This window comes from Nicotiana sylvestris, chromosome 8, assembly GCF_000393655.2.
Source record: "Nicotiana sylvestris chromosome 8, ASM39365v2, whole genome shotgun sequence".
In the NCBI taxonomy this organism is placed as follows: Eukaryota; Viridiplantae; Streptophyta; class Magnoliopsida; order Solanales; family Solanaceae; genus Nicotiana; species Nicotiana sylvestris.
The window spans coordinates 208698697-208714774 of NC_091064.1; the positions used below are offsets into that span (position 1 = coordinate 208698697).

Here is a 16078-nt window from a genome sequence, read left to right on the forward strand (position 1 = left end):
CCAACTAGAGGTGGGGGTAGAGGTGCTAGAGGTGGAGGTAGAGGTCCTAGAGGTGGAGTTCAGGCCGCCAGAGGTGGAGGCCAGCCAGTAGCAGGCCGTCCTAGGGAGGTAGTTCCGGGTGGTGGGGCCCAGCCCCGATGTTATGCCCTTCCAGCCAGGCCCGAGGCTGAGTCTTCAGATGTAGTGATCACAGGTACGGTTCTGGTTTATGATAGAGATGCTTCAGTGTTATTTGATTCAGGGTCTACATACTCGTATGTGTCATCTTATTTTGCACAGTATCTGGTCATGCCTAGTGATTCGTTAAGTATTCCAGTTTATGTGTCTATACTGGTGGGTGATTCTATTGTGGTAGATCAAGTCCATCGCTCTTGTGTAGTTATGATTGGGGGTCTTGAGACTCGTGTGGATTTGTTGCTTCTAGACATGGTCGACTTCGATGTTATACTGGGGATGGACTGGTTATCACCTTACCATGCTATCTTGGACTATCATTCCAAGACTATGACCTTAGCTTTGCCGGGTATGCCTCGTTTAGAGTGGAGAGGAACTCTTGGTCATTCTACCTGTAGCGTTATCTCTTATGTGAAGGCTCAGCGTATGGTCGAGAAGGGGTGTTTGGCCTATTTGGCTTACATTCATGATTCCAGTGTTGAGGTTCCTTCTATTGATTCTGTGCCCGTGGTTCGTGAGTTTCTTGAGGTATTCCCTTCAGACCTGCTGGGTATAACGCCCGATAGGGATATTGACTATTTCATTGATTTGGCTCTGGGCACTCAGCCCATTTCTATTTCGCCGTATCGCATGGCCCCGTCAGAGTTGAAAGAGTTGAAGGAGCAGTTGCAGGACTTGCTTGAGAAGGGTTTCATTAGACCCAGCGTTTTGCCTTGGGGTGCGGCGGTTTTGTTTGTTAAGAAAAAGTTTGGTTCGATGAGAATGTGCATTGATTACCGGCAGTTGAACAAGGTCACCATCAAGAATAAGTATCCACTGCCGAGGATTGACGATTTGTTCGATTAGCTTCAGGGTGCCAAGGTATTTTCAAAGATCGACTTGAGATCTGGCTACCATCAGTTGAGGATTAGGGCATCCGATGTCCCTAAGACAACTTTCTGCACTCGGTACGGGCATTATGAGTTCTTGGTCATGTCATTTGGGTTGACAAATGCCCCAGCAGCTTTTATGGATTTGATGAACCGAGTGTTCAGGCCTTATTTGGACTCGTTCGTGATAGTCTTCATTGATGATATTTTGATATATTTCCGCAGCTAGGAGGAGCATGAGCAGTATCTCAGAGTGGTTCTTCAGACTCTGAAGGATAGTAAGTTATATGCTAAGTTCTCGAAGTGTGAGTTCTGGTTGAGTTTAGTTGCATTTCTGGGTCATGTTGTATCAGCAGAGGGTATTCAGGTTGATCCAAAGAAGATTGAGGCAGTCAAGAACTGGCCTAGACCAGCATCAGCTACAGAGATTCGGAGTTTCTTGGGATTGGCAGGCTACTATCGTCGGTTTGTGGAGGGGTTCTCATCTATTGCAGCCCCGATGACCAGGTTAACCCAGAAAGGTGCCCAGTTCAGATGGTCGGACGAGTGTGAGGCAAGCTTTTAGAAGCTCAAGATAACTCTGACTACCGCATCGGTGTTGGTTTTGCCCACAGGTTCAGGGCCTTACACAGTTTATTGCGATGCTTCCCGTATTGGGCTTGGTGAAGTGTTGATGCAGGATGGCAAGGTCATTGCCTATGCTTCGAGGCAGTTGAAGATTCATGAGAAGAACTATCTGGTTCATGATTTAGAGTTGGCAGCCATTGTTCACGCATTGAAGATTTGCAGGCACTATCTGTATGGCGTGACATGTGAGGTGTTCACTGATCACAAGAGTCTTCAATATTTGTTCAAGCAAAAGGAGTTGAATTTGAGGCAGAGGAGATGGTTGGAGTTGTTGAAGGATTATGATATCACTATCTTATATCACCCGGAAAAGGCCAATGTGGTGGCCGATGCTCTGAGTAGAAAGTCAGCCAGCAAGGGCAGTCTTGCTTATATTCTGGTCGGTGAGAGGCCGCTTGCGTTGGATGTTCAGGCTTTGGCCAATCGATTTGTGAAATTGGATATCTCTGAGCCTAGCCGAGTATTAGCTTGCACGGTTGCTCAATCTTCATTATTGGAGCGTATCCGTGATCAACAGTTTGATGATCCCCATTTGTGTGTCCTTAGAGACACGGTGTAGCGTGGAGGTGCCAAGAAGGTTACCTTAGGTGATGATAGAGTTTTGAGATTGCAGGGGCGAGTTTGTATGCCTAATGTGGATGGGCTTCTAGAGTTGATTTTAGAGGAGGTTCATAGTTCCCAATACTCTATTCATCTAGGCGTCGCGAAGATGTATCAGGATTTGCGGTAGCATTATTGGTGGCGTATAATAAAGAAGGATATTGTTGCATATGTTGCTCGATGTTTGAATTGTCCGCAGGTTAAGTATGAGTATCAGAGGCCTGGTGGATTGTTTCAGAGGATTGAGCTTCCCGAGTGGAAGTGGGAGCGGATCACTATGGACTTCATTACTGGACTTCCGCTAACACGGAAGAAGTTCGACGCAGTTTGGGTCATTGTTGATAGGCTAACCAAGTCAGTGCATTTCATTCATGTGGCAGTCTTCTATTCATCCGAGAGGTTAGCTGAGATCTATATCCGAGAGATTGTTCGTCTTCATGGAATGCCTGTAACTATCATTTCGGACCGAGGTACGCAGTTTACCTCGCGTTTTTGGAGAGCAGTTCGGCGAGAGTTGGGCACTCAGATTGAGTTGAGTACAACATTTCATCCTCAGACGGACGGGCAGTCCGAGCGGACTATTCAGATTTTGGAAGATATGCTTCGAGCCTGTGTCATTGACTTTGGAGGCTCGTGGGATCAGTTTTTGCCTTTAGCAGAGTTTGCCTACAACAATAGCTACCAGTCGAGTATATATATGGCTCCTTATGAGGCTTTGTATAGTAGGCGATGTCGATCTCCGGTTGGATGGTTTGAGCCGGGGGAGGCTCGGTTGTTGCGTACGGATCTGGTTCAGGAGGCCTTGGACAAGGTCAGGATCATTCAGGAGAAGCTTCGTACGGCACAGTCTAGGCAAAAGAGTTATGCAAACCGCAAAGTTCGAGATATGGCTTTTATGGTTGGTGAGCGGGTATTACTCCGAGTGTCGCCTATGAAGGGCGTGATGAGATTCGGGAAGAAGGGAAAGCTTAGCCCTAGGTTCATTGGTCCATTTGAGATTCTTGATCGAGTGGGAGAGGTGGCTTATAGGCTCACATTGCCGCCTAGCTTATCATCCGTGCATTCAGTATTTCATGTGTCCATGCTTCGGAAGTATCACGACGTTCCATCCCACGTGTTAGATTTCAGTACTGCCCAGTTGGACAAGGACTTGTCTTATGAGGAGGAGCCGGTGGCTATTCTAGACCGGCAGGTCCGTCAGTTGAGATCGAAGAGTTTTCCTTTGGTTCGTGTTCAGTGGAGAGGTCAGCCTCCTGAGGCATCGACCTGGGAGTTCGAGTCCGACATGCGTAGCCGTTGTCCTCATCTTTTCCCCAACTCAGGTACTTCTTTCTTCTGTACGTTCGAGGACGAACAGTTGTTTTAGAGGTGGAGAATGTGATGACCCAAAGGGCCATCACCTATTTTTAATTGAATTCTATGCCTCCGAGGCCCTGAAAACCTCATTCAAAGTAGCATCGATTAGCGTGCGCAGTCCGGGCGCGTATCCGGAAAGCATGAATATGAAATTTTGTGAAAAATGTTAAGTCTTGACTTTAAAATGAGTTAATTTGACTTCGGTCAACCTTTTGGGTAAACGAACCCGGATCCATAATTCGACGGTCCCGGAGGGTCCGTAGGAAAATATGGGACTTGGGCGTATGCCCGGAATCGAATTCCGAGGTCCCAAGTCCGAGAAATGAATTTTTAAGTGAAATTGTTTTTTTTTGAAATTGTTTAAGGAAATTTGAAATGAAAACTGATTAGAAAGTAATGGTATCGGACCCGTAGTTTGGTTCTAGCATCCGGTATAGGTCTTATGTATGACTTGAGTCATCCCTGTGAAATTTGGATAAAAACGGACGTCGTTTGACGCGATCCGGACCTTAATTGAGAAATTTGATGTTTAAAAGAGTTTTGAGAAATATCATTGATCTCGAGGTTTAATTCGATGCTCGTGATGTTATTTTGGCAATTAGATTACACGAATATGTCCGTATGATGTTTTTGAGGTTGTGTGTATACTTGTATTGGAGTTTCGAGGGCTCGGGTGAATTTCGAGTAGGTTCCGGGATGCCTTAGGCTTAGAAAGTCAGATGTTACAGGTTCAGGAAGTTGCAGTCTCTAAACCCTCTAGTGCGGTCCGCAAGAAATCGCGTGCAACCGCGGAGGGGCTAGTGCGGCCGCGGTCGCTTTTGTGCAGTCCGCGGTGGAGGCTGTGCGGCCGCACTCGCCTTTGTGCGGTACGCACAGTGTGCTGAACTACAGGTTTTCAGGGAGGCATGTGCGGCCGCGGTCCATTTGATGCGGTCCGCACAAGGGGTCTGAGAGGGGTATAAATAAACGGGAATTTCAGTTATTTTTCACTTTTCAAAACCCCAAAAACATAAGAGACGATTTTTCAAACAATCTTTCTTCTCCAAAACGTTGGTAAGTGATTTCTAACTCATTTTCTTTACTCCTTAACATCTTTTAACATGATTTCGACTTCAAATCAAAGATTTTCATGGGGAAAATTGGGTGTTGGGTATAACCTAGGTTTTTCTAAAATTGGGGATTTGGACCTCAATTTGAGGTCCGATTTCAAAACAAGTTATATATTTGGATTCGTGGGGGAATGAGTAATCGGGTTTTGGTCCGAACCTCGGGTTTCGACTATGTGGGCTCAGGGGTGATTTTTGACTTTTGGGTAAAACTTTAGAAAACTCATTTTCATGCATTGAGGTTGATTCATTTAGCACTTATTGATGTAATTAAGTAACTTGTGACTAGATTCGAGCGGATTGGTGGTGGAATCGAGGGGTAAAGCTATAATTAAGACTTGAGTGGTGTTCAAGGCATCGAGGTAAGTGTTTGGTCTAACCCTAGCTTGAGGGATTAGGAGTTGAGCCATATTTGCTACTTGCTTCTTGTTGAGTACGACGTATAGACATGGTGACGAGTATCTATACTTTGGTGTCAAGCATGACTGTGGGTCTTAAATTGAAAGTTGTTGTGTTCTTGAATGACACCTTGCAGGCTTTAATTAATGATCTTCTATGATTGAGCATTTCCATTAATTGAACTAGTACCAACTAAGTGAGATTGGTTATAGCTGATTCTCTCTTGCCGGGAAGTTATTATATTACTTATGTTCCCTTGCCGGAATTTCTTGTGATTGTGTGATGAACTGTGAAATGGGAGCGAGTGGTACGTCTACCGTAAGATAATGAAATGGGACCGGGTGATACACCTACCACAAGATAATGAAATGAGAGCGTGTGGTACGCCTACCACAAGATAATAAAATGGGAGCAGGTGGTACGCCTACCATAAGATAATGAAATGGGAGCGGGTGGTACGCCTACCACAAGATAATGAAATGGGTGCGGGTGGTACACCTACCATAAGATAATGAAATGGGAGCGGGTGGTACGCCTACCACAAGATATTATGAAATAGGAGCGGGTGGTACGCCTACCACAAGACATGATGAAATGAGAGCGGGTGATACGCCTACCACAAGATATGAGAAATGAGATCGGGTTGCACGCCTGCAACAAGATGGAAACTGAAAGTGAAAGTTGTCTTTACTTCTCTTTATCTGTGTTAGAAGTTATATTGTTAGCTTCCTTGTTATTTCTTGTGATTTTGTTTTGTCAGCTACCCCCGAAGCATGTTCCCCTTCCCCAGCTTTAATTGCTTATTACTTGTTACTTTCCGCCATATGTTATATAACTGCACAGGTTTATCTGGAGTCTGGTCCTAGCCTCGTCACTACCTCGCCGGGGTTAAGCCAGGCACTTACCAGTATATGGGGTCGGTTGTGCTGATACTACACTCTGCACTATGTGCAGATCTCGGAGCAGCTTTCGGACAGTAGTTGGAGGGCTTCCTTTAGTCCACTCGGAGACCCAAGGTAGATCTGTAGGCGTCCACAGGCCCTAGCGTCTCCCTCTATCTCTATTTCCTATTTCATTTCCTTTGTCCAGAACCAGTGTATTGCATTTCTTCAGACCTTGTATGTAGAAACTCTTAGACAGTCTGTGACACCAGATTTTGGGGTATTTGAGGTTTTAAAAGTTGTAATAGGCGTAGCCTTCAGATATTTCATAGTTATTTTCCGCTTAATTATTTAAGTTCTGCTGTTTTTATGTTATTGCTCATAATTGTTAAAAGGAAGTAATTTGGTAAGGAATTAAATAGTTAAAGGTTGACTTGCTTAGCTCTTATTAGTAGACGTCATCACGATTCTCAAGGGTAGGAAATCCGGATCGTGACACGTGTATAACATAACAGCAACCCTATGGGATCGGACAAATTTTTTAATGAAATTTGCTTTGTCAGCATATCTATTGTTTCAGTTCAGGGTAATCCTCTGATAAAGAGTACACTGACAAAGACAAATCATCCTTCCACTGAATTGAAATTCAAGCAGCCATACTTTACTGTGTGCGGGCCGAGCAGTTAGGCAAATACGAAAACCACGGCTCTGCCGTAAAAAACAAGCCACCGTAGTTTAACCTAATCTCCATCCAAATTTTTTATTCACGCGGTGATCAAAGGAAATAGAAAAGGCTAGGAAGTTACAGTACAGGTATGCGCAGATTTCTTTTACGTAACCTTTTTACTGTATTGTCAGTGACGTGCCATCTCTTTATGTCGTGGCATTAGAAAAGGTTTTACTGTAATAAATTCACCAATAGTCAATTCTATTAGAAATTTCGTGATGATGGATATGAAAGTAATAGAAATAGTAGTATATCTTTTAATACTCTTTTCTTAAGTTCAGCACAGAAGAAGTAGCATCGAATAAATTATACTTTAGGGAATTTTGCAACGTGTATTAGCTCGGCAATACTAATTTGACACTGTTAAATCGAAACAAACCTTTTCTTTTGCAAGAAATAGTAAAAGTCTACATTGACGTCACAAATTGAAGTCACTAGACGACTATTCAATTTATTGAATATGTTTAATTAAGTACAAAATTTAACAAATAAAGGAAAACTTTGAAATTAGTGATTTAAATAATCTATAGAAATTTATGTGATTGGAAATCATCTCATTAAAGATTAAAAGAAAAAATTTAAAGTTGAATCGTTATTAAATATAAAAAGATATCATTTGTATTGTTTTGGAATTGACTGAGAAGGAAAGAATACTGTATAAAATGTGAGAGTACTTTCTTTTTCGATAACTTAGAAGATTAAGAGAAAATATTTGTTCAAGCTGAATTAAGCCATAATTTTCGAAGAAATACCTCAGTTTTGTTGACTACACTGGTTGTTTAGCTTGTAGAAGTAGCCCTGTAAAGAAGGAGAACTCCATCTCTTGAAAAAGATATTTCAGATTCTCTTCGATTATTGAGATGTACACGAGTTCGCAATTTGAAAATTAGTTCTAGTTCAATAAAGATATACAAGTTAAATTAAACCAACTTATAATTGGAAAATTAATCTTTTTAATGGAGTAATAAGTAATTTCATAATCAGCAAGTTCCGGAAACTGGTAGATTCAACTGTTTAACTTTTAAGATTCTTCTAGAAAGGCCACGGAATCATTTGCTTTTGCCCGTTTCTCGTCGGACTTGGTTATATATACTCAATGACGAATCAGTCCTTTCTTTCTAAGTCCGAAGACCTTTGATTGCGACGCCTCTTTTGGCATTACTCGTACGCGCATTTAAGGGTATTATAGGCTTTTCCACATCATTTTTGGAAATTACGACTCCGTTTCCAATTATAATTAGTTCTCCTTTCATGACCAGAACTTGGACGTGTGAACCGAGCTTATCCCGTGTAAATTATTACAAAAACACCCTTAACATCACTTTTATTTGACCACGTCTTGTGGGTATTATTGTCATTAACCAAATCCGACCGTCATTGGAAAATAGTCCTTTGTCCTCTCAAATCTATATATAACACTCACCTCTCAAATTGCGTTTCTTATAATCAACTCTTTTCTGCTAATTAAATCTCTTTCTTTGACACTTCAGTTTGTGACCCAAAAGAGAAAATTTTCTAAATTATGGGTTCTGAAGGAAACAAGTTTAACGATGCTACAAGCTTCCAGCCGGCGGAGCCAACACCGTGCGGAAACGGTTGCGGATTTTTCGGCACGGCGGCGACGATGGGTCTTTGTTCAAAGTGCTACAGAGATTATAAGATGAAGGAAGACCACGCGACGTTGGCTAAAGCAGCGATGGAGAAGCTTGTTATATCTAGACCTCAAGTTGACACCGCCGGAAAATCTAGTTCGTCGGCTACGGCGACGGTTATCAAAACGGAGGTGGAGAAGACGGTGGCGGAGGTCGCCGGGAGTGAGGCGAAGGTGGCGGTGTCAAACCGGTGTTTGACTTGTAGGAAGAAAGTAGGGGTAGTGGGTTTCAAGTGCAGATGTGGTAGTACCTTTTGTGGGACCCATAGATACCCAGAGCAGCATGATTGTACCTTTGATTTCAAATCTAAGGGGAAAGCAGAGATTGCTAAAGCTAATCCTGTAGTTAAGGCTGATAAAATTGATAGGTTCTGAGCCGCCGAACCAAAATTCAGCTCGGGGTAGGATTTTATTTTTTTAAAATTTGTGGCGTTGATTTAGTGTTGGGTTGAACAGGCTGGATGGGTGGTTAGGTTCGCTTTGGAATTTATGAATGTAAAATATATTTGCTATTTATTTATATAATTTACTTCCAATTGCTCAATGATTGAACGATTGATCAAGCATTCATTCTGGCTGTACGCTAACCCCCCCCCCCCCCCCCATCCCCCAAACAAAAAAAAAGAAAAGGAAAAGAGACAAATAATTTTTAGATTTCGCTTTAATCTTTTTAAATTGTTAATGAAACAAATTGTCTACCCTAAAGAGGATAATAATTGAATTTACATGTGGTTTTGAGTATATGTGATTTTACTTGGTACAAACTGAGAAAATATGTATAAAAGCAAACCAAAGGAAATGTATAGTTTTGGCCCTTGAGCTAGGTCGCCCTCGAACTAAAGGAATATTTCGCTAGAAAATATGAACAAAATAACAGAGTGTTGAGAGCCCTCTAACTAAAGGAATATTTTCTAGGAATATTCCACTAGAAAATATGAACAAAGTAACGGAGAATTGAGAGCTTAAGAGAAAGATAGTATATTGCTTTGTGTTGCGTGAATGTGATGCCTTTTCAGATCCCCTTTATATAGTAGGGGAATCCTATTCTTGATACAATTCTAAATATAGTAAGAAATTTCATGATTAGCTAATTAATCGGCCTCTTCTTGATACATGCCGAGATTTCTACCGTGATCCTCATCCGATCGCGAATATTTTAGCTTTTCATTATTTGGTTCGGTAAGCTTCCCTCGATCTTGCTCGATCTTTATCCTGAGTGGTCTCGATCTTGGCCGATCTCGATCGATCTCTGGGTCACAAGCTCGACAATCTAACTTTACATCATGGTCCGATATAACATGGGGTCGAACCTTGGCCTGCCATTCCAATCTCGATTAGTCATACAAAAAAGGGCAATCCCGATTTTGACCGTATATAGATAGTCCCCTCGTTTCTCGGAGAGAAAACGACGAGAAACGATATAAACTTTTCCAATCCCGTCTCGAGGGCCATGACGTAAGCGGCGAACCCGGCCATGACGTCAGCGACAAGTGGATACTGAAATGTCCCGTCGATTGGGGTACCGAGGCATATAAATGCCTATCAGTTGCAGTCAGTTCTGAACCGTCGCCAACTACCTATAAAAACCCTAGCCTTTCCTTATTCAAATTTTACAATTAGTGTCCTCCCTACTTCTGCTTTTTCTTCAACAAACCTCTTTTCTTTCCAATCTTCACACCTAAATTCTTTGAACCCTAATCAAACCACGTATCATCCCAATTCTCTTTTCTCTTGTTCATCAATGGCTAAAACTTCCAAAATCGTGCCGCAAAATGAGGCCGCTTCTTCATCACGACCCACCGGCAATCAGGCTCCGGCGGAACCCCACCCTGAGGAATTCGTTCCGCCAGGGTGCCCAACCAACACTAACTTTAAGCTCGAAAAGACTCCCTCGTTGCCGGCCGATGTGAACCAGTCTCGAGGTATATATGCACCATTACCAAAGACAACCTGAGGAGGGTAAAAGAGGAGTGTAACTGGGTGAATAAGGATGTAGTAGTTCCTACTCCTGAGGAATCGATCACCACTCACGTGCATGGGTATTTAAGTGTTTACACTTACCCCTTCACGACGGGTCCGTTAGACCACATCATCGTCGCCTTTTGCAAGAGATACGACGTCTCCCTCGGCCAAATCCACCCTTCATTCTAAGGAACATTCATTCTCCTATGTTTCTTCACAAGCAAAATCGAGGGATGTCCCTTTACCCTCGATCACCTCATGCGCCTCTACAGTCCCCGATGCTATCAAGGGGGACTGATTAAGCTTGCACGCCGAGCCAGTAGAGCCCCATTCTCCAGCATAGACGAGTCTCGGGATCAAGGCTAGATGGGCCGATTTTCCGAATAAAGACTTCGAACCTGATCCCCGCTGAAGACATGCCGTTCTCTGAGAAATGGAACATGAAAAGTAAGTACACTTCACCTTGAATGTTTAATTTGTTGTTTTACTTCATATCTTTTTTGCTCATCTATGTTTTGGTGTTGCAGCTGTGGCCAAGATGCCGGAACCAATTTCTGAACTCAAGCAATGGGTCAAAGGCCTAGTGTCACAGAGACCCTACTCCGAATGTGGCCGGATGGAGTTGTCGAAGGGCCAACGGGAGGCTCGTAATCATGGTAGGTTTCTTCCCCGGAATGGCTATTGCCTACGCTTCTTCTCGAAATTACTCATCATTTTTCTTTTGTATGTCTTGGGAAGGACGTTACAATGAAACCGCCATCTGGTGATGAAGAATTCCTTCCCTAACCACCTACTCCGAAGCAGGCCTAAGAGAAAAAGAGGAAAGAGGCTCTGAGTTCCCCAGGCCCGGAGAAGAAAAGACCGGCGATGAGGTCGCGCATGCCCGGGTGGTTCTATTACTATGCCTTCGGACTCAATCCGTTGATTAAGGGATGAGCCCGAAGAAGAGCAGGAAGAAGACAACTCCCAGCTGGTGGCCCGTGCTCGGGCTGGTGCTTCTACACAAAAGCCCTCCGAACAAGAGGAAGTTAACGAGGGAGCTTTGGTCGAAGTTCCAGAGCCATAAAGAGTCGAGGCCGCTCTGTCCCAAACTAAGATGATCGAGGGAGGAACCGGAGGCGAGGCTTCTCGAATAGCTAAATATGTCCCGAGGGACGATCTCAGAGTGGTTGAAATCTTCGAGTCCCCTCAATTTTCGGACGCCACGATCCGCGAGGCTGCTAACTTGGTAGGTCGCTCTTGCGAGGGTCCTCAAGGGGCAGTTGACATCCATAACTTCCTGGATGGGGTGGAGTTCTAATCTTTGAGAGATGTTACCGGGCTTGGTGACTTATCGATGCCGAAGAAACCACTATCACTAGACGTCACTGGGTCTTCATCGATCCCAAAACTAGTGGACCAATTCCCGGCCCCCAGTGCTAACCCTGATCGTAGGTGTAACATAGTGCTTACTGTCCCGGAAGATGCCCGGGTCTTCTCTCCCCTCGTGGGGATTGCTAGCTACCTGAATGTTTGGTGACCGAAGAGGACCAAGCCATGATGGATGCGGTGGGAGCCGCTTGCCTGTTCAACGAGGCCCAGCATGCTCTAAATCGGGTAACTTCGAGGGCCATTCCATTATCTTTTTTAAACTTTGAGTTGTAGATAATTCTAACATTTTCTTCCTTACTTGTAGGCTTTGGTGTTGCATCACGAGGTCTTCCTTCGAATCCGGGAGGAGCGCAAGGCTGAGGTTCGAGACCTCACTGAGAAAAGTGATACATACAAGCTTCTTAGTGATAAGCTTCAGGCAGATTTGGTGACGGCTCGAGATGATCATGCTGAGATGGCTGAGTAGGTATTCCGAGTGCTTCATGATAGTGAAGATGAACAAGAGATAACAACTAACGACCTGATTCTGCAGGTTCGACAGAGGCTCGAACAGATCAAGGACCTTTAAAGACAAATAGATGACATACGAGTCAAAGCTGAAAAGTTCCATGGGTGTATGGACATCTTAGCTTCAAAAAAGGAGGCTGTCCAAGTAGAGATGGAGTCGGTCGAGTCTCAGCTTCGGGCTACAAGGGAGAAGCCTCGGTGCACGCCACAAAAATCGAGGAGCTTAAATCCCAACTGGACTTGGCCATCTTCGATAAGGCGAACTTGGCCAACGAACTCAAGGTGGCCAAGTCTGAGGTGTCCATGGACAACACCAAAGCTGATGCTAAAGTGGCCTAATATAAAGTTGACGTTGAGGCCATCCAGGCGAAGTCCAAGAGCATGGTAGACCATGCAAAATGGCAAGCTCGAAGGGAATCCCTCGAGGAGGTTCAGGCTCAAGGTTTCGATATTGTGGCCGAACCTGAGATTGCCAAAGCAGAGGAGACCCGAGCTTGGAAGCTGGCCTTTCCCGAAGAAGACTCCGAGAGCCTAAGCGGATCCGAAGATGAGGCAGATCCCGAGGATGGAGATGCTGCCTTCAATGAAGACCAAGCTACTTAGGCCTTTGTATTTTTACTTTCTTTTGTATCTTTTTAGGCCATTTTGGCCGTTGTAAATTTTGTATTTGGCCTATTTGGCCTTTGTAAAAAGATTGTATATATATATATATATATATAAGGATTTCCACCCTTTTTAGCTCTCAAACTTTTCCTTTGTTTTATTGCTTGTATTCATAAAGGTCAGAGTGACTTAGCACAAAACAACTCAAGTTGTATAAGTTTGAACAAATCCTGCCTTTACATTATTTAGTTTTGAGGCGCTTTGGATTAAGTTTCACCGGGAACTTTCTCCCGAAAAAGTAATTCAAAATATAGCTTTGCCGAGGGTTATCCTTTAGAACCGGTTAAGAAAATTTCGAAGGCCTATTTTTGTTACGATTTTCGAACGTCTCCGAGTCATGCTAATATGGCTGTGGCCTTTTAATTTTGGGTGTAGCCCAGTGAGCTTGCTTCCCCTAGTTATCCATGCTTGCCTAAGATAACGGTTCCCGAGTGGGTATGGCCATGGCATTTAAAATTCGGGGGTTTCCTGATAGGTCTTGCATCCCTGATATTTTAATAGCTCGATCTATTTCGAAGTTGGTTTCCGAATGGCAGTCCCCGGGTGAGGGAGTGACCATCCGAACTTTGGTTATAATCAGCCCTTGAACCTGTTTTCTTAAGAGATCGAAAGTACGGGATTCTACAGTCGAAATTTTTCCCAAGACATAAAATAATTGTAAGGAAAGTACTTCTCTTTATTCTTGTCAAAATAGTCATACTTGCGTACAAGTTTTATGTCAGGTCTCGAGCAGTCTAAGTGGACACGGTTCGTTTTGACCATTTGGCACTTACAATAAACCCTACCTATCGAGACCCTTCCATTTCGAAATAATTTTCTTGCTAGAACAATTCGATATCCAAAGGTAATTCCCCCCAGTATTCGAGGTTGATTGTAGAGAAATCTTGGATGTTGTAAACACAGTCTTTGATACTGATTTGTTATTGGCATTTGATTCTAAGTTAGCACGATCCACTGTTGCCTCGTTAAAAACCTTGCCGAAAAACCCAGTTGGGACAAAATCGGTCTAAGGAAAAAAGAGTACTACACGTGCTTTCAGACCTAAAGACTTCATGCCGATAAATCCATCGTTGTTTCTTGTTGACCACCTGCAAGTGTTAGTCTAAAACAAAAGGAAATAGAAAGGGGTCGTACCTTAGCAGTAATTCCGTTTTAGGTGAGATATGTTCCAATTGCTCGGTAGTTGTTCTCCATTCATCATTCAAAGCTTGTAGGATCCTTTTCCGATGACTTCGAGAATCTGGTACGGTCCTTCCTAGTTCGAGCCCAATTTCCCTTCTTTCGAATTTCGGGTGTTGAGGGTAATTTTCCTCAGTACCAAGTCCCCAACGCTGAAATACCGAAGATTGGCTCTTCGATTGTAGCATCTCTCGATCCGTTGTTTTTGGGTGGTCAATCGAACGAGGGCGGTTTCACGTCTTTCATCTAATAATTCTAGGCTCGTATTCATAGCCTCATTATTTGACTCTTCTGTTGCATATCAGAACCTGATACTCGGTTATTCAACCTCGAGCGGTATTAGAGCTTCGACACCATAAACTAATGAGAACGGGGTAACCCTAGTACTAGACTTTGATATTGTACGGTATGCCCAAAGAACCTCGGGTAGAATTTTATTCCACTTTCCTTTTGCGTCAGTTAGCCTCTTCGTAAGGTTTTGGATGATGGTTTTGTTGGTCGATTCGACTTGTCCATTTTCGCTGGGATGTTAAGGTGTTGATAGGATTCGTTTGATCTTGTGATCTTCGAGAAATTTAGTCACTTTGCTGCCGATGAACTGCTTTCCTTTATTGCATACAATTTCGGAAGGCATCTCAAATCGACATATGATGTGATCCCAAATGAAGTCGATGACTTCCTTCTCCCTGACTTTTTCGAAAACCTGTGCTTCAACCCACTTAGAGAAATAATCAGTTATAAATAAAATAAATTGAGCTTTACTTGGGGCCCATGGAAGAGGGCCAACGATATCCATTCCTCACTTCATGAACGACCATGGGGGCAAGCCCGAATGGAGTAGCTCCCCGGTTTGATGAATCATCAGTGCATGTCTTTGGCACTTGTCACATTTTCGAACAAACTCTTTTGCATCTTTCTCCATGTCGATCCAGTAATATCCGACTCTGATTACTTTGTGGACTAATGATTCGGCACCGGAATGATTTATGCAAGTGCCTCATGGACTTCCCTTAGAACATATTCGGTATCTCCTGGTCCCAAACATATTGCTAACGGACCATCGAACATCCTTCTGAACATGGTCCGTCTTCAAACAAGGATGCAGGGCTCTCGATTCTTTGAGTCCGAGGGAAGCTTTTCATTTTTCAAATACTATATGTATTTGCTTCTCCAATGCCAGGTCAAACTTGTGGAGTTTATCTCGGCGTGGTCTTCTTCGACCACTTACCTCATGAGTTGTACGACAACCCCCGAATTGAGTTCGTTGTCTTCGTCCGATGACCCTAAGTTTGCGAGGGCATCGACTTCGTTATTCTGATCTCGAGGCACATGTTGCAAAGTTCATTCCTTGAATCGGTGTAGAGTTACTTGTAGCTTATCCAGGTATCTTTGCATTCGTTCCTCTCGAACTTCAAAGGTTCTGTTAACCTGATTCACAACGAGGAGGGAATCACATTTGGCTTCGATCACCTCTGCTTCTAAGCCTTTGGCTAGTTCGAGACCTATAATCATGGCCTCATTTCGGCCTCATTGTTAGTCAATTTTACAGTTATAATAGATTGTCTAATCATGTTACATGTGGGTGGTTTTGGCACGATGCTGATTCCGGACCCCTTTGCGTTCGAAGCACCGTCCGTAAAGAGGGTCCAGATTTCCGAAGATGTACTCGAGTTGACAAATAGTTCTCTATCAACCTCGGGTACTAGGGCCGACATGAAGTCAGCCATGAAGTCTTCCAAGATTTGAGACTTGATGGTTGTTTGGGGTCGATATTCAATATCGTGCCCGCTGATTTCTACTGCCCATTTGGCAATCATCCCGAAAGCTCGGGCTTATGCAAAATATTTCGAAGAGGATAAGTTGTTACAACACATATGGGAGGATATTGAAAGTATGGTTTTAGTTTCCTAAAGGAACTTATCAAAGCTAGCTCTAAATTTTCTAGATGGGGGTACCTAGTTTCGGCCTCACCTAAGGTCCAACTAACATAATAGATAGGTAATTGC

The 16078-nt window shown here is 43.5% G+C and overlaps 1 protein-coding gene across 1 annotated transcript; it reads left to right on the forward strand.

Annotated features, from left to right (window-relative positions):
• The first annotated feature begins 8177 nt into the window (after nucleotides 1-8177).
• On the forward strand, nucleotides 8178-8934 carry LOC104211036 (zinc finger A20 and AN1 domain-containing stress-associated protein 9-like). Its single transcript, XM_009760031.2, has one exon. The coding sequence runs from the start codon at nucleotides 8262-8264 to the stop codon at nucleotides 8763-8765; it is 504 nt and encodes a 167-aa protein (XP_009758333.1). The 5' UTR covers nucleotides 8178-8261; the 3' UTR covers nucleotides 8766-8934.
• The last annotated feature ends 7144 nt before the right edge of the window (nucleotides 8935-16078 follow it).